Here is a 23,575-nt window from a genome sequence, read left to right on the forward strand (position 1 = left end):
GAGTCTCAATCCCCACCCCCTCCTTGGCTGCCGTGCTGACTGGCACCCCCCAACCTGTGTTTCCCGCACACTGACACACTGTGGGTCTTCAGAAATCTGTGCCATGGAACCTTTGTCCTCCCAACCTCTTCTCTTCCACCCACACCCCCCCCCACCACCTCCATTGGCCCCGGGCCCCCTGCACCTCCGACCTTCAGCAGCCTCAAAGGCCCCTCTCAACATCTTCCCGCCAGTGACGTCTCCTGATTCTTCCAGACAGAAAGTGAGCTCTTCTCCTCTCAGCTCCTGTAACACTGTAGACACGCTACTCATGGAATTTGACTACTGGTAGCAGTATACTCTCCCTCATTTCTCCTCTCTGTAGCGAGACTGCTGTAGCGAGACTACTGTTACTGAACCCCTCCCCGGTAGTGAGAGAGGTTGATGGTGGTTGGATAAACCTTTCTCGATTACAGAGTGATCCTTTGACTTTCAATCACATGCCCGCTTTACTCTCCTCCCAAAGATATGCCTGAATATTCGGTCACGAATGAATTTTGCCGCAAACACTTCTTAATTGGAATTCTACTTCGAGAAGTTGGCTTTGCCCTGCAAGAAGACCAAGACATCAGGCACTCAGCTTTAGCTGTCCTAAAAAATCTAATGGCTAAGCATTCCTTTGATGATCGATACAGAGAACCCGTGAGTGATTTTCTTTTCTCTCTTCCCTAAACACCATTTAATGGCTCACTGCATTAAATGCATATCAGACCTACAGTCTATTGATTTTTATGCGAATCATTTCTCTCGGCCACCTTCCCACCTAGGAGAAACAGGCCCAGATAGCAAGTTTATACATGCCCCTGTATGGCATGCTTCTGGACAATATGCCAAGGATTTACCTGAAGGACTTATATCCTTTTACCGTCAACACATCCAATCAAGTAAGTTTACAGACTATTTCAAATGTGCATTTTAACCAAGAGTTCACCCACTTTTTGCCCTGGACAGCCATCTTCCCCCACCCATGAGCAAACAGAACACTGCCGCTAGCTATTTTGAGACGTCCACGTCAGTCTCCTTTGTTCCGGATTGGTCCCTGGAGCCTTCTGCCTCATCCACGTAGTCGACATTTGGGTTTCACTGTCCTCTCTTCTCTGTATCCACCCCCCAGTTCTGTCCAGTTTTTACCAGGTTCCTCTGTCGCGTGCACGGCCCCATCCTCAGTGCGCACCCTCTCCCCCTGCCACCTTTCCGCACGGGCTTTGTGACCACCTGGTGTTAGGGTAGCGGAGGGCCTCAGTCACACCCCAGGAGTGGCCTGTTTGTCCTCCCTCCTCCACTGAGCCACTGTCGTGGTCACACAACAGGCCATGTGACACCAGATGCCTGTTTTCACGTCCCGGATGAATTAATCCGCTGCTGAATGCATGATACTAGTCTCTCGCGGTTAGGAGCTAGGCCTTTGGAATGCTCTTTAGAGGAAGACCTTGTGTTCATAGCAGCGACATCAGTTACTAACAATGTAACCTTCGATAAGTCATCCAGTGTCTTTATTTTTTTTTTAGTGTTTATTGATTTTTAAGAGAGAGAATGTGGGTGGGGGAAGGGCGGGGGGGAGGGACAGAGGATCTGAAGCGAGCTCTGCATTGACAGCAGAAAGCCTGGTGCAGGGCTGGAACTCACAGACTGTGAGATCATGACCTGAGCTGAAGTCAGACATTCAACTGACTAAGCCACCCAGGCGTGTCTATCCAGCCTCTTTAAACCTCTGCTTTCTTATTTATAGAATCGGATAGAATTCCTACATTACAGGATTCTTAGGAGGATTAAATTCTCTAGTAGAAAACACTAGGCCTAGAGACTGGTACATAATAAGTATTTGGAATTAGCTTTTAGTAATAGCAATATACATAAGATAACTCATGATAATCTAGAGTATCATCCATAAAACAACAGTAGCCATTCCAACCAGTTTATAGCTAAAAGATAGTTTCTACTACATGGTGAAAAAAAAAAAAAAACAATCACATAAAAAGTCAAAATGTGACTAAGAGTATGGTTGTGACTGTATTCATTTTCATTGCTTGCTTTGGCAGAAGACCTTTGCTGGAATATAAAAGATCAGATCAGACATCATCAAATTCAAAGTGTAACAAAGAAGGCATATGTGGGTTTACAATGTTGAAATGTGGCGATTCCCATTAATCTCTTCTGTGCTTCGAATACAGGGGTCTAGAGATGACCTCAGCACCAATGGAGGATTTCACAGCCAGTCAGCTATGAAACATGCAAATTCTATGGATACATCATTTTCTAAAGATGTTTTAAATTCCATAGCAGGTACTTAAGACCTTGCAAAAACACTTGTGTTTAACTCTCTCCCATATTTACATGACATATCATTGTGCTTTTTACCCACTCCATAATCCAGTATGCATAATTGCTGTATGTCAAAGTACACTCTATTTATAGAGCTAAAGAGTCTCTCTACATATTTCTTGGAAGCTCATCCAGGGGCTTCCTCTTCTACTTAGCATTCAGTTTTACTTGGCTCAAAGAGCAATCTACTCAGACGTTACCAAAATATTTCATTCTGGAAACAATCTTTTAAGTTTTCATTGCATACAACCTTTTAAAATATAATAGCCCCAACAACTTCGGAATTTATTTTTAAGAACTATTTTGGAAACGTCATCTTAATTTCTTATAAACTGTCAAAACTTGCTTCTCCCCCCAAAGCATCCTTATGAACTTGCATGAAAGCGTTTTTAAAAGAGAACCTTTAAAAAGCCGTTTAAGAAATCAAAGGAACAAGCTTTACCTTATTTCCATTTATACTGGTCTAAATTTCCCTAAATCCTTAAGGCTGGCACGGCCACCGTGATCATTCTTAAAATGTCGCATGTCTTCAATGGCAATTCCAGACTCTATCATGTCAGCCTTCCCCAGTGCTCCTACCACCTCAATGATCAACATCTTTTTGGGTCATCGTTTTAGTTCTGTGTGTGTGCCCATTACATCTCATTACCATCTGTGTGCTGTGGCTTGTGTTTGCAGCATTTTCATCAATAGCTATTTCTACAGTAAACCATGCAGACTCCAGAGCATCCCTGGCAAGTCTTGACTCCAACCCAAGCACCAATGAGAAGAGCAGCGAGAAAACAGACAACTGCGAAAAGGTGAGGCTTCTCCAGTTACCCAGCACCTGGAGAGCCAGCGCCCCCCACCCCCCCACCTCGCTAATTCAGTCTTTCTTGGTTCTTCCGTTCCTAGATCCCTAGACCCTTGTCTTTGATAGGGTCAACCCTTCGATTTGACAAGTTAGATCAAGCAGAAACCAGGAGCCTTCTCATGTGCTTTCTTCACATTATGAAGACAATTTCAGAGGGTAAAGAGAGAGCCCTTGAAAATTAAAATTTTTAAAAAGGAAAAAAAAATTGAATTTCCGAGAGTCTCATGCTACATGGTGTTTCCTTCCAGAGACGCTGATTGCCTACTGGCAAAGAGCACCCAGTCCAGAGGTGTCTGACTTCTTCAGCATCTTGGAGTAAGTTATAGAGTTGATTTGTTAACCTGTTTTTTCTGGAAGCTTCAAAATGGTTCAGTATACCATCCTTCATTCTAAGGACCCATATGTCCTTAGAATGTCCTACTATCTATCAGTAGTAGTCATGCATAAAATATGCATAAAATCATCTTTTCTTTTAATGTACTTCTTAAATGAACAGTTTGTATAAACAAAAGGACATGAATAATTAGAATGTGGCCTTTTTTTTTCCTTTCTAGTGTTTGTCTTCAAAATTTCAGATACCTAGGAAGACGCAATATAATAAGGTAACAATTTTTAAATTCCACGAGGTTAGTCTGATCTTTAAAAAAATATGGCATCTATATCAGGTTAGACTTCAAGGTATATGTTAGAAATCTTAAGGTGCACATAAGGATCGTAAGGTTGACCTCAGAGTAGACGTAGAAGTTTGACACTTGCCATGTACTCATCATAGATCTAGGACTAGTTAAAAGCTGTCTAGGGAGAAAAGCACAAAACATACATTTCTAAAAGGAAGCCACATTTCCTGTATCGTCCGAGCTAATTTATCTATCATTTTGCATGGATATAATGTAGAAGATTCCTATGAACCTTCTACATCCAATGTGAATACATCCAATGTGAATAAGTCACAGGAATAAAAGGTACAGCACAGGGAATACAGTCAGTGGTTTTGTGGTTTGGGGACTTATGGTGAGTGCAACATACATAGGCTTGTCAAATCACTATGTTGTACACATGAAATTAAATATAATGTTGTGTGTCAACTGTACTTGAAAGAAAGAAAGAAAGAAAGAAAGAAAGAAAGAAAGAAAGAAAGAATATACTCCCAGTAAGCTGAAAAGAAAAATTAATCTAGAATAACTTTGTGTTGACATTGTTTTCTCATGAGAGACCACGAAGCCCCCAGCACTTTCGCTAAATCCCCATTTCCCATTCCCAAAAAATGATGTGATTTTATCTTTCATAGCACGCAGACTATTTCGTTGTTCAGTAGTCGTGTTGCCAGTGGCCGGTCTTTATTTAAAAATAAATTACAAATACTGAACTGTGATTAAAACCTCAGTTTCCCTTGCAGGAAAATTGCTGCGGCATTTAAATTTGTGCAGTCCACCCAGAACAATGGAACTCTCAAAGGATCTAACCCTTCCTGCCAAACATCAGGTCCCTTGCCACAATGGTAATGTCGCATTTGCTTGATATTTGTAATCATATTGTGTTTATGCATATGTGTGTGTGTGTGTGTGTGTGTGTGTGTGTGTGCGTGTGGAGGGATACGGATGCTTCCACATGTGCATGCACAAGCAGGCACATGCATATGTATGTATGCATACACTTCAAACCACATGCAGAAACTCTCCTCTATCTGCTCCGCTAGCTTGTGAAAACCTAAGAGTCAAGGATTATGACTTATTTATGTGCCCTTGGGGCACAATGCCATGCAGTGGATGGAGGTTAATAGTACCCTAATTTAACTGAGCCCGAAAAGACATCATTCCAATAAACGACTCATTTAATGTTTGCTAACCTCCTAGTGACATATCAAATGTGAGGTCGTATCTCCCCATACCTTTCAGTCATTGTAATACATTAGCAGTGTCCTCAGAGCTAAAATTGTTTTTTATCTATTTATTTTTTTCATGTTTATTTATTTTTGAGAACGAGAGAGACAGAGTGCAAGTGGGGGAGGTGCAGAGAGAGGGGGAGACACAGAATCCAAAGCCGGCTCCAGGCTCCGAGCTGTCAGCACAGAGCCCGACACGGGGCTTGTACCCACAAACCGCAAGATCGTGACGTGAGCCGAAGTCAGACGCTTAACTGACTGAGCCACCAGGTGCCCCTAAAATTGTTTTTGAAAGGGTCACAAGCAGTGAGGAAACATGGATGGCTCCATAAGCTCGTGTTCGATTTCCTAGTCATTATACCGGTTTGACTAGCACATAGGGCCTGGAGTCATCCTTTATGAACCTACCCTGTGGGAGGATTTTGCCCTGAAATCCTACTTTAAATCTCCCCTGAGTCTCATAAATAAGAATTCTTTGCTAAAATTTTCTCCAGTTTGATTTATTCTTCCCAAAGTTACCATAATAATATGTAATATGAAAATGGCTATATTTTAGAAGGAATTTCAGAAATAAGAAAGTAGTATATAACCAAAAAACCATGGAGTAAGTTTTGCCTCTTAGTCCATAGGGACTCCTCGAAGTTGCCCCTTGTGTGAAAGCAAATGAGAAAATGTAATAGGCGTGTTTTCCAAATGGTAATAGGAGAGAAGACTATCAACAATGACTTTCTGCCTTTAAAGACAATAGTAAGGTACCTGAGGTCACTGCAGTTTTGTTGACTTTTGGTGGGTTAAATTGCAGGCTTCTTCCTGAACCATCTAGACACGTCTTGGCCATTCCTACCCCTCCCCTCCTAGGCACCAGGATTTTTCCTCCAGAAGCTCCAGACCAAAATAGACCCAAAACCTGGAATAAATCAGTCCCAAAGGTCCAAGCCATACAAGCCAGAACTCATTTTTTCTTGTAGCTCCAGGGCTCCCCTAACTACTGAAAACCAAAGCTAGGTCTTCTGGGCCTCGATCCATCCAGAGCATTTGATGTGGTCAAAACCAAATAACCCCTTGAAAAGGATGACCAAGAGAAAACCATTGCCTCCTCTATAGGCTTGACTCTTCAGGGTATCTCTTATTGCCTACTTTACTCAAAAAAAAATGTTTTATTGCCTTGGCCAAATGATAGTGGAAATGAAAGTCCAGAATGGGAAGTGTCTTTACTCCCACATAACACTGGCTCTTTCCACCAGGTGGGACTGCCAAGGAGACATTGAATGAGAGCTGTTGCAGACCATTATCATCATCCTGGGAATGTAGCTGCACCAGGGTCCCCCCCCCCCCAGCTCTCTCCCCTACAAGGATGGAATACCATGGAATTCCCATGAAATCTCATGATTTCATTAAATAATAATGAATATGCTTGTTCAGGCTTAGTATCTATTATTCTTCTATTACCCTTTGGTACCGCGCATCCTTCTGAACCCTTTTTTGGCTTAAATAAAACCTCTCCAAAAGCACTCTTAAAAGTCCCTTTGATCATGTCTCCTGTAATTAATATTTTTCATAAAACATCTCTGGGTAAAAGTTGTTTATATTTGACTCAGTCTAGAATTTTTGAATGAACATTTGTATCTCATCTCTCTCGTGCTATAACCTATCTTCTTATGTAATTTTCAGGATGCATACCACGTCCGCTCACGAAGGACATAAGCAGCACCGCTCACAAACTTTACCTATAATTCGAGGCAAAAATGCACTTTCTAACCCCAAACTTTTACAGATGTTAGACAATACCATGTCCAGTAAGTAAACGAGAAATAATAGGACCGAGACGGCTAGCGGTGTTTCTCTAGATGCGTGGAAGACATTAAATGCGTTAGAATGTTTCAGAAACGTAAGGAATGTTAGTGTGTTACTGAGACCGTTACTTTTCAGGCTTGCTGTAGCCCAGGGAACTTTTCTCAGAGGAAAAAGATCAGCAGAAGAGGGAGTTTAAAAATTGAAGTGTCCTTATAAGAAAGGAAACAGGCAAATCTCTCAGGATAATGTGCTCCATGTAGCTCCTCTGATGTCAGGTGGATTTGCTATTGTGAGGGTTATGGGGACCTCTGTCAACCAGACTATTACTGTCTGCTGTTTGGGACGAGGAGAAAGTTGTCCATGTCCTAGAAGCACTAAGTGTGATATATTGAACCCGGTGATGCACACATTCCAGCTTGTGAATGAGGAAAAAATGGAGCCCAGTGTTCTGTATTGTGTACATGTTAGTGGTTAGAGACATGTGACCAAAGGCAGATGCCTTCACCTATGAATGTATTTAGGGCCTTTAATGGCCACTCATGCACACTGTCCACTGAGACTATACATTTAGTCTATTAGACTGTGAGCCTAAAACTTGCCCCAGACTGAGTATGAAAGGACTATGACTCTGTCAATGCCTAAATCAACGGAAAAGAAGTAAGAAATAATGGCAAATGGGTCACTCTTGTCTACAGCTGACATATGAAAAGGGCCTACACTCTTAGTTTGAGTGGCTACAAGAGAATTGTCTGGGAGGCTTAAACAACAAACATTTATTTCTTATGGTTCTGGAGGGTGGGAGGTCCAAGGTCAAGGTACCAACAGATTTGATGTCTGATGAGAAGCCTTTTTCCTGGTTTGCAGATGGCCACCTTCTTCTTGTGTCCTCATGACAAAGAGAAAGGCTCCCTTTCTGGTGCCTCTTTTTATAAGAGCACGATCCCATTCATGAGGGCTCCGCCCTCACGAGCTAATTACCTCTCAAATATCCCGTCTCCAAATACCATCACACTGGGGATTAGGGCTTCAACACGGGAATTTGGGGCAACACAAACATTTAGTCTATAGGATCTGTTAAAGCCTCTGTCTTTAGACGGACAGTCTTTAGTTTTTGATTCAGCCAATAAGGTAATTGAACCAACTAAAGCACTTTGATTTCATAAATTATTTATCAAAACACCAGAAAACAGTGAAAATGTTATAATAGAAGAAAGCCCTTTATGGAATACAAAGAATTTTCTTAGACATTTATGTACGTTCTACTTCATATTTTGTAGGCAACTCCAATGAAATAGACATCATGCACCATGTGGACACAGAGGCCAATATAGCTACAGAGGTGTGCCTGACTATCCTAGACCTGCTATCACTCTTCACCCAGACTCACCAGGTAAGTGTGACTATAACATCTTCTGCAACATGATAAAACGGGAGGTGGAAAAGTCATGGGAAGTCGAGAACAAAAAATATTTTACTGGGGCACCTGGGTGGCTCATTCAGTTAAGCGTCCGACTTTGGCTCAGGTCTATGAGTTTGAGCCCTGCTTCGGGCTCTGTGCTGACAGCCCAGAGCCTGGAGCCCGTTTCAGATTCTGTGTCTCTCTCTCTCTCTGTCTGTCCCCTCCCCTGCTCACGCTCTGTCTCTCTCTCCTTCAAAGATAAATAAACATTTTTTTTAATTTAATATTTTATGAAATCAATTAACGTTACATAAATCGGCCTAAGTGTCAGTGGAAAAAGTTTTACAACTGAGACTCAGAGTTTATCAGAAGTTGACTAATGCTCAAATGATATACATACATATGTATTTCACTATTGTCAAATAATAAATATTCTTCTTTGCTTCTCCTGCTTCACCCTCAGGCAAGCCGAGCTGACTGAGAGTGGGACTCCACTTTTTCAGACTCAGGGGGAGAGACAAATGATGGCTAGATCCAACAGACTAATAATGCTGAGCGTCTTTTCGTGTGCTTATTTGTCATCTGTATATCTTTGGTGAAAATAATACCTACATAGTGGTAGAATGACTTAAGTTAAAAAGACTGACCATACCACGTTTTGGCAAGGGTATGAAAAAACTGGAACTCTTATCCACCAATGGCGGGCATGCAAACACTCTGGAAAACAGTACGGCAGTCTAAAAAGTTAAACGTGTGTCCGTTATGCGACCGGCCATTCCAATACTAAGCATTTACCCAGGAGAAATAAAAGCATTTGGTCACAAAAACCTGTGTACACAAATGTTCATACAAGCCTTATTTTTAATAAGTGATGAAAACAGCCTAAGTGTACATCAACAGGTGAATGGATTTAAAAAATGGTGGTATATCCATACAATAGAACGCTGCTCAGTTACGCTCGGTTACTGTTTGATGCCATTTATATAAAATTTAATAAACTCAAACTATAGAAACTGTATGCCAGTTATACCTCAATAAAGATATTTGGAATATTAGCTCAACCTAATGAGCTTACAGATGTTCGGGGTTGAAGTACGAACGGCTGGATCCATTGAATAACGTCTACACCAAACACAATGATTATGCCAAAAAATCCCTGCTTTCAGGAAAAGTGTCAGCATGGTGGTAGAAAAAAAAACAAACACCATATTTTAAGTCTTTATTACTCAGTGCAAATGTCAGTCAAATCTCAGACATCTTAAAGGCCCTACCGATGCCTATGAGGACGTGCGTCTCTGTGACCCCGTCTCCTGCCTCTGTCCCGATCTCACCCCATGCTCTGCTCAGGCTCCTCTGCCCTTTGTTTTCTCAACTTTGAACTCATAAGCTTCTTCCCAACTCATATCCCTGGTACTAGCTGCTTCTCTCTTCTTGGGTAGTCCCTTCAGATCTGCCCATAGCCAATTCCTTCAGCTCACGTGTGAGTTCATCCATTAGAGGGTCTTGGCTGCCCACCCTACCTAAAGTAATCCTTGCCCAAACCAGTTACTTTTTATTACATCGCATCATCCTGCTCTATTTTCTTATTTAGTAATTTTTTCCAATCCCTGCTGTGTAAGTTTCATTGGGAACATAGACCTTATCTTCTTATTCAACACTATCTCCATTGCCCAGAGTTGTGCCTACCACATAGTAGGCTCACAGTAAATATCTTTTGAAAGAATACAGGTGCCTTTTCACTCATCCTAAGTAACTTCTGTGTGGAATTTCCAGAGACAACTCCAACAATCTGAATGTCAAAATTCCATGATGAAAAGGGTCTTTGACACCTACATGGTCTTTTTCCAAGTCAACCAGTCAGCCACAGCGCTGAAGCACGTGTTTGCCTCCTTGAGACTGTTTGTTTGCAAGGTAAGAGTTCTCCTGGTTCCAGTGAAAGCTCAGGAAAGGATGATAATAAACAGGTGTTTATCCTTACATCTCTCAGTATGGAGGAAAGAAAGTCCGTTTCCTTCTATTTTGGCTTGTTTGGTTTTATTAGAGTATTTGTATTGGTTTTAATAAGCCATTTGATTCCTGGTCTTGACAGTTAACAGTCTTGACAACCTGTCTACTTGGATATCGAAAGGGAATAGTATTAACATGTAGCCATCTCCTGGGGGGATCCTCAGTATTTGTGACAGAGGGTCGGGGAAAATGCACGTCATCATCTGTGATCTCCATTCATGCCAAGTGAAGTTTCCACCTTAAAGTAGACACAGCTGCCAACTTTTGAGGATCCCTGTGGTTTTACAATGTTGGGTGAAGAGGAAACACTTTAAAGCTCTCATTCACTAGTTTCGGGTTGTCATCATTGGTGCCTGGGATACTTACCATGTAGAGAATGATTGTTTCTAGGAAAAAAAGAGAAATATTAATATGGACTTAAATAAATACAATTATATCTCTTCCACTTGCCTGGGTTAAAAAAAAAGGTGGGTTTGTTCTAAGGAATTTTAAAATGCAAGCAGAAACACAGCAAAATGAAGGCATGCCCCCCCCCCCCCTACTTAACCAACCGTTCTACCTCTATAGTTTCCTTCAGCGTTCTTTCAAGGACCTGCCGACCTGTGTGGATCCTTCTGCTATGAAGTCCTAAAATGCTGTAACCACAGGTCACGGTCAACTCAGACAGAAGCATCAGCCCTTCTCTACTTTTTCATGAGGAAGAATTTTGAATTTAACAAGCAGAAGTCAATTGTCCGGTCCCACTTACAAGTAAGTGCTGCCAGTTTCCATTAATGCTGTTGTTAAAACCACTCTTCTGTTTCAGCATTGATAAAAGCCTCTAGGCCCCTGGGCAAGAGCAACCAACTCTTCTACTAGATTCCTCCTTAAAGAGACTCAACACACTCCGCTCAGGTTCAGAGGAAGAGGGCAGCTGGGCAGAAATCAACACAGCCCATAATTCCACTTTTACTTTTCTTCTGCCAAGGAACAGAATCGAATAGAATACACAACTCAGGAAACCGTGACTATCTCTAGGATGCCAAACCCCACCAGATTCCAGATCCAGACATGTCTTCCTTTAAGGCATCCCAAGATTCCTGCAACCTTCTTTAAATATTTTAAATTATAGGAAACACCCTAGATTACGTGGCCTTCTGAAAATTTTAAGGCATAAAGATGCTATTCTTTGGACCCACAGGGAGGAATCAATGATACATTCATCCAATCCAGTGGGTTTCTTTAATATTACTATTTCTGAGTTAGTACCTTTGGAGTTTTCTTTTTCTCTTCTCTTCTAGCTTATCAAGGCTGTAAGCCAGTTAATCGCCGATGCTGGGATTGGAGGCTCTCGGTTTCAGCATTCCCTTGCAATTACCAACAATTTTGCTAATGGAGACAAGCAGATGAAAGTAAGAAATGCTTTATGGACATTTTCAAAGACTTGGGAATAAACTAAACTGGATTCTTTTGTGAAATATCCAAATCAAAAAAAAAAAAATCCAAATTCTGTGTTTTGTGTATTGTGACTTAAACTGAGTGCTTACCTTGAGTTTGCTTGCTGAATTGCCAATCAGCTCTAACACTGTCAGTCTATCATCTGTTGCTTGGAATTTCCAAGACGGGTGGTTGAATGAGATATAACAAGAATACTAACCACAAGGGGCGCCGGGGCAGCTCATTGTTAAGGTTAAGCGTCCCACTTTGGATCAGGCCGTGATCTCACGGTTTGTGAGTTCAAGCCCCACGTCCCACGTCGGGCTCTGTGCTGGCAGCTCAGAGCCTGGAGCCTGCGTCAGATTCTGTGTGTCCCCTCTCTCTGCCCCTCCCCCACTCATGCTCTGTCTCCCTCTCTCTCAAAAATAAATAAACATTAAACAATTTTACCAAAAATAAAAAAAGAATACTAACCACAAATATCCAGAAATACAGCGATTCTCTCATAATCCTATTGTAGGTCAAATGTATTTAATCTTTCTTTTAGAAATTTCTGAAGACTTCTCCTTTAATCACAGTACTGAAAAGTCCAGGGATCAGGGCCTGGCATTGGGCATGGCTGAACCCAGAAATTAAAATGTTTTCCCATTAATTCAAAAAGATATGTGCATCCCATGTTCATAACAGCATTATTTACAATACCCAAGGCATGGAAACAAGCTATGTGTCCACCCGTGAACGAATGGATAAAGCAGTTGTGGTGTATATATTCAATGGAATAGCAGTCAGCCATAAAATCTGAGGCAGTCCTACCAGTTGTGACCACATGAATGGACACTGAAGGCATTACACTAGGTGAAATAGGTCAAAGATAAACAAGTCCTGTATGATCTCACTTATATGTATAACCTTAAAAAAAAAAACTGAAAATCATGAAGAAAGAAATCAGACTCACGGGTATCAGAGGCAGGGTGGGGGTGAGGAAATTGGAGGAGAGTGGTGAAAAGGTATAAACTTCTAATTATAAGATAGATAAGTACTGGGGATGTCAGGTACAACATGAGGACTATAGCTAACATCGCTCTATGTTATATAGAGGAGGTAGTTCAGAGGGGCACCTGGGTGGCTCAGTCGGTTAAGCATCTGACTTCGGCTCCGGTCACGATCTCATGGTTTGTGGGTTCGAGCCCCGCGTCGGGCTCTGTGCTGACAGCTCAGCGCCTGGAGCCTGCTTCGGATTCTGTGTCCCCCTCTCTCTCTGCCCCTCCCCTGCTCACACTCTGTCTCTCTCTCAAAAATATATAAACATAAAAGAAAAAAAAAAAGAAGAGGTAGTTAAGAGAGAAAATCCTATGAGCTGTCATCGTAAGGGGAATTTTGTTTTCCTTTTTTCTTTTTTCTTTCTTGTCTCTATACTGCATCTATAGGAGAAGATGGCTGTTAGCTGAACCTATTGTGCCACTCCTTTCACAACACATGTCAATTAAACTGCTATGCTGTATGCCTTACATTTATATAGTGATGTATGACAGTTACTTCTGAACAAAACTGGAAAAAATGATTTGAATAAAAAAACCTTTAAAAATTAAAAAATAATGTTTTCACATCCCCTCCCTACTGCCTCTATTTTTACCTCTCTCTGTCTCTTAGTTCAATTTTCCTCTTTGTTTACTTCATTTACAAGCAGGATCTCCCCATGAGCATACTTTCTCAGAAATTCTGAGGATATCGAAGTATCCTGTAAGTGGAAGAGGCACTTCATTCGATTGTGTCAGTTAAAGTCCCCAAACTGAACCTTGTTATCATATGCCCATCCCTAAACCAATCACTGGCTCGAGGGATCAAAGAATATGATTGGCCAGGTCAGGAAGGTGGGCCACACCCTGGTGCCTGCGAAGGAAGTAGACCTTTCAAATCACATGACCCAGAGCCAGAGAGGAGAGCATCTCAAAGAACAATCAGGATGCTATTACTAGAAGAAGCTAGGTAAGCAGATAAGACGGAGTCTACTACAGTTCTTATGTTCAAACGTATACACAACCACAATACATAAGATGCACGTATAAAGAAAGTACATGCTTATGAACAAGATAGAGAACGCATCAAACTGTGAGACGATGCCATAAATAATCGCATAACTTGAAGTAACTTATCTTAGGAATTTGAAACCGATAATGACCCAGCCTCTCTCTTTTCCAAAGAACAGCAACTTCCCAGCAGAGGTGAAAGATCTGACAAAACGTATAAGGACTGTTTTGATGGCCACAGCTCAGATGAAAGAGCATGAGAAGGACCCCGAGATGCTGGTGGATCTCCAGTACAGCCTGGCAAACTCCTATGCAAGCACCCCTGAGCTGCGCAGGACCTGGCTGGAAAGCATGGCCAAGATTCACGCAAGAAACGGCGACTTATCCGAGGTGATTAGCAAAGGCTCAGTCTTTCTCCATTGGCATTGTCTCCTTTATCGGGACGATTGGATTTTCATTTACAGTAGGTTACCATATTTTCCCGCTCATCTAGATATGACCCGATTATATATTATGTGCATTAAATGTGCACATAGGATTCAAGAATTCCTGACTCCATGTAAATAAATGATACCAAGTAAAAGCCACAGTTGTTGGTATCAGCTGTAATTGGGATATGCAACGTAATTAGGATATGCAATGCAGAACTAAATGTTAAAAGCCTAAGACTAGGGAGGATGGTTGGAACGGTGTCTGGAAATTGAGAAACTGAGTTATGTAAGTTAATCTTCTGTGTTTTAAAACTTCTTCCCTGTAATTGGACTCGGATGGGGAAGCTTGCCTTCATAGTGAGTAATCTCAGGCTGGGGTAATCTGTCCTCATTTGCAGCTGGTCTTAACTGGTGATGGAAGTATTAACACTCTCATGAGCCCTGTGAGGAGAAGGCACTGTGTGAAGATTATAAATCAATAGCTAACTTTTCAATGTCCGTGTAAACACTGGGTGGCTTTTTATGTAGCAGTTCACAGCACCAAGTGGTTTCTAGACACCAAATGGAAAAGTTTTGCCTTATTCTCAGAAATATGCCCCTTTGGGGAAGAGACTAAATTGTCCGGGATGGTCTTAAAACCTGAAGTTAAACCTGACGTTCTTCTAAACGCGTGTGAAGGATCCTGGGATAGAAAGAGAGCCAATCAGAAGCTGCGGTTGGAGGCAGTTTGATGGGACAAGAATGAGAAACTCCAGTTCCTTGGATTGCCCAGAAAATGGGGAAATCCCTCCATAAAACTTCAAGGGAAAAGCTGAAGTCATTTGGACCCTCAACAGGCCAAGTTCTAGTACCTGTTCAGCAATGCTCAAGGCTTTTCGGGAGATACTAGAGAACGTTAAGATGTCACCATATATTCTGGTTGGCGGGAGCACACATTACATTAGGCCACGCTATTTAATCACGCACCACCTTGTGAGGTGACCATCTTAAAGGCAGTAGAAATTCCAAGGGGGCCATTATTGGAAACAGAAAAGGTAAGAAGATAGCTTAATTTTATTTTCAGTTTAGATCCCGATACCGTAGCGTATAGTTTTAACAAGGAAAGAGAATTGGATTTTAAAATATATACATCAGGGGCGCCTGGATGGCTCAGTCGGCTAAGCATTCAACTCTTGGTTTAGGCTTAGGTCATGATCTCACGGTTTCCTGAGTTCAAGTCCCGAGTTGGGCTCTGGGCTGACAACACGGAGTCGGCTTGGGATTCTCTCTCTCCCTCTCTCTCTGCCCCTCCCCCATTCATACTGTCTCTGTCTCTCTCAAAATAAATTAATTTATTTTAAAAAAATAATAATAAAATAAAATATCTACATTAGGCTTAAATAGGAAGGAAGGTAATTCTACAGAAAAATTCTTGAGGTCAGTTCATTCACCCACTTGAAGATAACACCCAGATAAGCACACAAACAAAACTTCCTGAATAGGCATTTTATTCTTGATTGTGAACGCTTTGGAAATCAGACTGATTCTTGTTTTTAACTCCGTCATTAGAAGGATTCCTCCATGTATCCTTACATGGAATACTGACTCATTTAGGAAGGTTAGTGCTGATTAGTCAGCTCTGTGCTGTGCCTTCCTCTAAAACCGTTCTATTTTCTTACAGGCCGCTATGTGTTACATCCATATAGCTGCCCTCATTGCGGAATACCTGAAAAGAAAAGGTAAGACGACCGTGTGCAGGGAGAAACGTCCAGAAGTGACATGCTGAAGCCTAAATTAAAATTAACTTCTTGATTTTAGTATTAATCTCAGTTATGTTCCATTAAGTAACATTAATGGTCACAGATATTTTTAATTAGGCCGTACTTACCAATTTTAGCTTTCATGTCACTATCATGTTTAATCTGTCTACAAAAAGGCTAACTGGTCAGCTTCTTAGTTCAAAATGAGAATGTTTTATCGTTTACTGATTTATAGTCTCATAAGCTTGTATTAACACCAACCTGTAGCCATGTCTTAACCTCATCTTGCACTACCATAGGTTACTGGAAAATGGAAAAGATTTGCACACCACCCCTGCTCCCGGAGGATACCCATCCCTGTGATAACTACCCATTACTAACAGCTCCCAGCGGAGGAAGTGAGTGCTCTAACTCTCCCGCATAAGCTCCTTTACCCCCAGGGAACAGAGCAGAGCAAATCAAGTTGCCGCTTCATGTTTACTTCGATGAAATTCTTAAATGTATATTCTTAGAAGCAAAAGCTATCCCAGACCTTCATAACTCACACTGTCAGAGTCTGAGGCTCCTACCATTCAGAAATCCATCCAAATTTATGAAGTTCAGAACCAAAAAGTTCTCAGCAAATAGAACTGCATCTTATCCAATATTTAGGATTATGAGTTATGGCCATATTTGCTTCCAATTTGCATACTAGTCTGCCCTTGGGATTTTATTCTAAAATTGTTTAAAATTGCAAGAGAAATCCATTTTAATCTTGAAATGTAAAAAAGAAACCTACTTGTTGAAAATAAGGAATGCCAAAAATATATATGCGGGACTATATAATCAACATGTTCCATTTCATTTTTATACAAAATTTTTTTAATGTGTATTTTATTTTTGAGAGAGAGAGAGACAGAGATAGAGACAGCAAGCAGAGGAGGGGCAGAGAGAGAGGGAGACACAGGATCCGATGCAGGCTCCAGGCTCTGACCTGTCCGCACAGAGCCTGACTCGAGGCTTGAACTCACGAACCGTGAGATTATGACCTGAGCTGAAGTCAATGCTTAACCGACTGAGCCACCCAGGCGTCCCTCCATTTTGTTTTTTTAAAATGTTGCGGCGCCTGGGTGGCTCAGTCGGTTGAGCGTCCGACTTCAGCTCAGGTCATGATCTCACGATCCATGAGATCGAGCCCCGCGTCGGGCTCTGGGCTGATGGCTCAGAGCCTGGAGCCTGCTTCAGATCCTGTGTCTCCCTCTCTCTGACCCTCCCCCGTTCATGCTCTGTCTCTCTCTCTGTCTCAAAAACAAATAAGCATTAAAAAAAAATTTTTTTTAATGTTAACTGGTTCTGACAATTTACAACATATAATAATTTATAGCACTGATTTCCTTTAATTAAAAATATTTCCTCTTTAATGTTTGATGAAAGATTTTGTAACAATCACTAAAGAATTACTCTTTGCAAAAAATGGGGCAATATAGTTAATATATTTAATCTGTTTTCTATTGAAAAAGCTTGTTCAAACCCAAAGGATATGACCTGCAATCTACCTCATAACACTATCTTAACTTTCAAAATTCAGTGGAAAACTCAGTGTATGAAAAACACAAACAAATCCTTAGATCTGAAGATCAAAATAATTAAACGAAAGATAACTTGGACTTCAGTTACATATACATATTTAATGAATCCCTTATTTAATTAATTAACATAATCCCTTGTTCTTCTAAAAATGCATATATTTTCTAAAGAATCTCACTGGATTTTGCAAAAAGAACATATGAGCCAAGTTAACAAAGTGAACCGTGAGATAGTGAGGTCGCTTTTTCGAGGAGGAGGTCACACCTGGCATCGTGGCTTGTGTCCACGCTAAAATTCAGGGATCTTCCTGCCTGGCTCCACACTAACTATTCAGCTTCATTTTTATATACAAGTCATCAAAATTATCACTATTTTGTCTAACATACCCCTCACCCCCGCCTATTTTATATCGGAATCAGACATATATATATCGTATCTATTTTATATCGTAATACAGCTCTGTAAAGACTATTTCAAATTCTAACAAAAAACAAAACTGAAGACACCTGATAAAACTAGGTGTCCGTTTGACAAATTGTGGAAACTTATATCCCAAAATTTTGCGTGAGACTTTAATATGAAAAAATTTTAAATACCGACTTTTAGCCCGGAGGTAGTACTGGACTATAACATATCCACTGGGAAAAGAATGTATTTGTTTAGTAAACTCTAAGGAAGGTGATTTTTTATGATGCATATATTCATATCCATTGGCATATATCTGAAGTCCTCAATCTACTTTTACATTATGATGTTTCCAAGTCATAGGGATAGAGTATCCCTTCACTACAATGTGCAAATAACCAGAATACGGGCAAATATGAGCAACTCCAGAAAGTACAGCTATTACAAGGATCATCATCCTGCAAGAGATGTATCGTGACTTTCTCTGCTCTGTCGGGGATATATATGTCCCTGCTCCTCAGTTGTCAAATATTTTAATATATGTTTAATTACAGAAGGAATATTCTCATTTTTAAAAGTAGGGAAGTAGAATTTCTAATGCAAGAATTAGATTGCAGTAATTATCCTAATTATAATTTTTAGCACATTTTGGAGTGATAATTTAGTTACACAGCCAATGAGCTGATTATTAAAAATGGAAACATGTCACAAAAGTATCAGCTCAAATTCTAAAAGCACCTGCTCCAGGTAAGGCCCCGCACTGGGCTCAGTAATGAAAGTACTATTATTACTGCCTCCTGTTTTCGAGTGAGAAAACCAAGAGAAGTGATACAGGCTGCCCTAGAGAGAGAGCATGGTGAGTTTGTGATGGAGCCAAAGTTCAAGGACTGGTCTGACAGTGTAAGCTGTGTCCCTGACTACTCAAATTCAGTTCCAGTCCCTCCTCTGGGGACATGGCCCATTATCAACTGTTTTTATATATTATCTGTAGAGCCAGATATATTTGTTTTGATCTTGGTAGCCACGGTGCTAAGAAAATTTAAGGAAGTTTCTAGATAATGCAAAGGAGTGAAAATCAGCAAGTAGTGAGCATTGTTTTCATAATGCACTGACCATACCAGCTGTTTGCTCAGTATTAATGTTTGCATCCCTTCAACCATCTTTTGAGATAGATAACTAACGTCTTCAGTTTGACAAATGGGAGAAACAGCCTCCAAGAGGTTGGCTAAACTAGAATGTTGGAACTGTGTCTGTCTACAAATTCTGTATTTTGTCCATGCCAGCTTCTAAAAGAAAATATGTCACCTGAAAAATGATACAAAATTAGAAAACAGGATCATTGGTTGCCTTGGAGAGAATATTTATCAACAGTCATAGTCTACCCATCTTGTTGACGGAGTGAGTTTTATTATGCTACCATGAAGAAAGGCATGCTCTATCCCAAACAGGATGTGGCTCAAATAATAATGTCTCATTTTGCTTGGTCCTCTCAAGGCATGTTCTCTATGGGCTGGCCAGCTTTTCTGAGCATTACACCAAATATTAAAGAAGAAGGAGCAATGAAAGAAGATTCGGGAATGGAAGACACACCATACAATGAGGTTGGATCAATATAGTCTAGTGCATAGTAACTGAGAAAACAGATGCGTTGAATTGTTACATTAAGCTAAATATGGAGGCGAAAATCTTATTCAGAAATCAAATAAAGTTACTCTAGAATATGACTTAGGCAAAATGAAAGGCAGGCTACAGTTCAGCTGAGAATAATAAATATCAGATTCCACTGATAAAGCATAATTTTTGATGACTACTTAAAACTAAACTTTACTTCTCTAAAATGGACCCAAATATGTTCTATCAGCTCTTCTATAAGATATAAAATCTCTAGTCCTTTGGTAAATACAGTAAGGGATACTGCAAATTTTGTGAGCTGGTCACAACTTTTTTTTTAATGCATTAGAAAGTGTATTTGTAAATACACTTGTACAGAAAGGCTCACTAGTTTCTGCAGAAAACCTTCTGATTTGCAAACCATGGTTATTTTTCATTAATTAAAGGAAGCTTTCTACTGATAATTACATTGCAATAATTCTGATGAAGAAAATAGAGCTTCTTCATCAAGTAAATAAAATATTTCATAAGCTAATTGTTTCTATCTTAATGTTACATCAATTGAAAAAAAAAGGATACAGAAAGCAAGTTTGGGGGCAGAGTTCAATTTAATTTTATAGATGGTTTTATATTAATTTAGTATACCTTGCAAATAAGCAATAAATGTAACTACATATTTAGATTAACTATTTCAGATAATGCTTCAGAGTCTTTTCTGCGAAGACACTGTTGAAAAGATTCCAACAAATAATTGACTTCCTTTAGGGAGTATATAATTTGATTCAGCTGAACATTTATTAGACCACTAGTATATGTGAGGTATTGAGTTAAGGTGGGGAGAAGAGCTAAATAACCCACAATTCTGGCTTTCAAAAAGTGTAGAATCTTGAGAAAGGCAAACGTTTTTCAGTCTAAGACCCATCAAGTATAAATATACGCAACTAAAGGAAAATAACTTCTTACGTGACAGTGGTTGGGATGAAGATGGAGTTTGGACAACCATTCAAAGACCCTAGAGTTTCTATAAAGGCTCAGGGCAGTGGAGAGCTCGTGATCAGATGTACGTTTTAGAAAGCTGCCTGGAGAACAACACATAGGACAGACTGGAGTGCAAAATACATTACTAGCAGACCACTATGGGCGTTGGGGGGAAATGAACAGGGTTTTGATCCAAGGCAGTGACCGTGGAATGGAAAGAATGAGACAGACCTGAAGGCATTTCATAGATTCAAATTAGCAAGCTTGCAAGACTAAGTCAGTGATGGAAAAAAAAAGATCCAAGACACCACCATCCCGTCCAGGGTGGACGTAGATGCCAATAACAAAGATAGGAAACAGAGTAACCCCACTATGAGGAAAATTGACACTGTAACAGTTTTGAAAACCAGGTTCAGGGAGGAACCACAATGTTCATCGTGTTGAATCTCCTTCCGATTTGGGGAATTGCAGAAAATCCTGGTGGACCAGCTCTACCTGTGTGCGGAGTTTCTTTGGAAGTCTGAGCGATATGAACTCATCGCTGACGTCAACAAACCCATCATCGCTGTCTTTGAGAAGCAGAGAGACTTCAAGGTACGTTTTCTAAAGCCAGACGCTGGTTAAAATATCCTGCTCTAAATTGGTGATTTACTTACAGTTTTCAAACGTGGAAACTGCCTATTTTTTATGTCAGCATCATCGTCACGGAACTCTTTGATTTATGGTTTCAGAAATTATCAGATCTCTACTATGACATTCATCGGTCGTACCTAAAAGTTGCAGAGGTGGTGAACTCAGAGAAGAGGCTGTTCGGTCGCTACTATCGTGTAGCCTTTTACGGGCAGGTAAGTTTACCAGAAGCTCCGTGGCCTGGAAATTCTGTTAAACAACTAAACTTTATCTTTCATTCTCGATGAGACGGCTGACTCCATGTGCCAGGGGATCAAGAGGATGTGGGTGTGTCTACGTATATATGAGGATTTTTCTGGATACACCAGTCCTATGTTTGTCTACAAGAATGTACTGAACTGGGAGACAAATAGAGAAATCCATGGGCCTTAGTACAGATCGAGTTGAAACCAATGATTTCTAACTTTTTAGAGAAAGAGGACACTTATTTTTCAGCATCCTGAGCTGAGCCACCCAGGCACCCCGAACATTCCGTTTTTTTCATTTTCACAGTTGCGATGACTCCTCCTGCCCTCTCATTTCCTTTTCTTCCCTCCCCTCAGGGTTGCCTATAACTTCGTTTTCTCCTCAGAATCTTTTAAGGCTGCAGCTGAAGAAGTCAGATCCAGCCTGATCATTCTAGATCATTTCCCATTGAAAAATGGATTTTGCCCACCTGATGGTTTCTCCAGCCCATATCTAATCTAGGCATACTGACCAGGTAGAAATAAAATATGCTGCTTTCCTACCAAATTTTAATTTCTTTCGAGAAAAAAAAAATTTATTTTCCTCTAATCACCAACGGCAGCTTAAAGCTAACTTCTTAATTAAGAAAGATAAGCTTCTCTCTACCTGGAAAGAAAAATATCACCCCTTAGCCACTTTCCATGAACAGGTTAATCCAACTCAGATTTTCCTCCTGAGGCACAACAGCATCAGGAGTATGGAGATGGACAAAGCAGGTGGAAATGGCCCACGGATAGAGACTAAACGTGGACATGAGAGAGAAACAGAACTATTTGAAGTGACACGTACATTGGCAGGGAGAAAGCGTAGGAATCCGCAGAAGAGAAGGAGAAAGATAAGGGAAGGGTATCTTGAATATCATGGAGAAAAGAAACAATTTTTGACCTCAGGGAAACATTAGCAAAAAGAAAATGGCAGGACGCCCCATCGAGAAGGGAATGTGGGCATGGAGGGATTTCAGGAGAAAAACAGGGTTTCTAGGGAGTGGCCACAGACCAAATGAGCAGGAGAGAAGTGGCACACACGGTGTGCACTCAGCTAACCAAGATTCGCATCTACAATCCTTCGGGCCGTCTTTCCAATGAACAAGTAATAAACTGCCATTAAGAGTCCGGTCGTGAAAACAAGATTGCCCACCTGATGGTTTCTCCAGCCCATATCTAATCTAGGCGTACTGACCAGGTAGAAATAAAACATGCTGCTTTCCTACCAGATTTTAATGCAGATGTTTATTCTTTTCTTCCTTTGGTCTTGATGGTTCCAGGCTGTGGTAAGTTTTCTCTCTCTCTCTCCATTTGCATGCCCTAATAATCCTCACACTTCCCTCCATATGGTTTTACTGAACCGTAACTTTTTTGTGTGCAAATCAACATTGGGGACGACGCTGGGATAATCCTGCTTCCATTCATTTTGGAGTCATCCGGCATTTCCCGAACTAAATTGTGTTTATTCCAGTTATCTGAATTACAAAAATGTATCGTTTATTTTATGTGTGTATTATCATTCCGCACAAAGGGAGATGTAGTTTAAAAACCTACGTAAACACACATACACTCCAGCGCATGTTCAGATAAATACGAGCACCACGCGTTTGCAGGGCGTGTAGAGTAGGCTTAGTGTTGGAGATTGTCTGCTCATTTCGGACCACTGTGACGCACAGCTGATTATAAAGGGCATGGTGGTCAGAGTCTTAGAGGTTGGAGCAGTGGTCATTGATGGGCACCCTGCCAGTCTCCTGATCGGACCCTCCTCCTTTCCGTACGAGTGTCGTAGAGAAATAGGGCTGTCTTTGGTGGGGAACTCTGAGCAGAGGTGATGGTCTCGATACCCAACACAAAAGATGACCAGTGGGCTAAATCTTTACCCAGTAGGGCAGAGTGGGTCTCTTGAGATGTGAAGAGAAGTGTATGGAAACCAATTTGACCATCAATTTCATATTTAAAAAAATAAAAATAAAATAAAAAATAAAATGATGAAAGAAAGAAAGAAAGAAAGAAAGAAAAAAAGAAAGAGAAGGAAAGAAAGAAAAGAAAAATTTTGGAAAGGCAGCAGAGGCAGAAATATCATGTCGGCACCTAGAGCTCTGGAACACAGAAGAATTTTCTCATTCTGTGAACCAAGTGAATGTGCCTATATTCAATCATTTTGTACCTACAAAAATGATTCAACATAATTATTGTCGATTAAGTTG

The 23,575-nt window shown here is 40.7% G+C and overlaps 1 protein-coding gene across 11 annotated transcripts in view; it reads left to right on the forward strand.

Annotated features, from left to right (window-relative positions):
* DOCK10 (dedicator of cytokinesis 10) overlaps positions 1-23,575 on the forward strand; it is a 266,571-nt gene that overhangs the window by 225,900 nt on the left and 17,096 nt on the right. For 9 of the 11 annotated variants that reach the window (XM_078450838.2, XM_078450840.2, XM_078450839.2 and 6 more), the window contains exons 32-50: positions 506-681; positions 807-923; positions 2,211-2,322; positions 3,040-3,161; positions 3,256-3,370; positions 3,463-3,529; positions 3,769-3,816; positions 4,611-4,712; positions 6,768-6,892; positions 8,168-8,280; positions 10,063-10,200; positions 10,864-11,046; positions 11,577-11,687; positions 13,914-14,129; positions 15,831-15,888; positions 16,209-16,307; positions 19,375-19,481; positions 20,941-21,063; positions 21,201-21,314. In XM_078450838.2, the coding sequence (XP_078306964.1) occupies positions 506-681; positions 807-923; positions 2,211-2,322; positions 3,040-3,161; positions 3,256-3,370; positions 3,463-3,529; positions 3,769-3,816; positions 4,611-4,712; positions 6,768-6,892; positions 8,168-8,280; positions 10,063-10,200; positions 10,864-11,046; positions 11,577-11,687; positions 13,914-14,129; positions 15,831-15,888; positions 16,209-16,307; positions 19,375-19,481; positions 20,941-21,063; positions 21,201-21,314 (2,246 nt within the window). The remainder of the gene's footprint in view (positions 1-505; positions 682-806; positions 924-2,210; positions 2,323-3,039; positions 3,162-3,255; positions 3,371-3,462; positions 3,530-3,768; positions 3,817-4,610; positions 4,713-6,767; positions 6,893-8,167; positions 8,281-10,062; positions 10,201-10,863; positions 11,047-11,576; positions 11,688-13,913; positions 14,130-15,830; positions 15,889-16,208; positions 16,308-19,374; positions 19,482-20,940; positions 21,064-21,200; positions 21,315-23,575) is intronic. The other 2 variants (XM_078450833.2, XM_078450837.2) reach the window with 2 other exon arrangements.

This window comes from Panthera onca, chromosome C1 (assembly GCF_046562875.1).
Source record: "Panthera onca isolate mPanOnc1 chromosome C1, mPanOnc1 haplotype 2, whole genome shotgun sequence".
In the NCBI taxonomy this organism is placed as follows: domain Eukaryota; kingdom Metazoa; phylum Chordata; class Mammalia; order Carnivora; family Felidae; genus Panthera; species Panthera onca.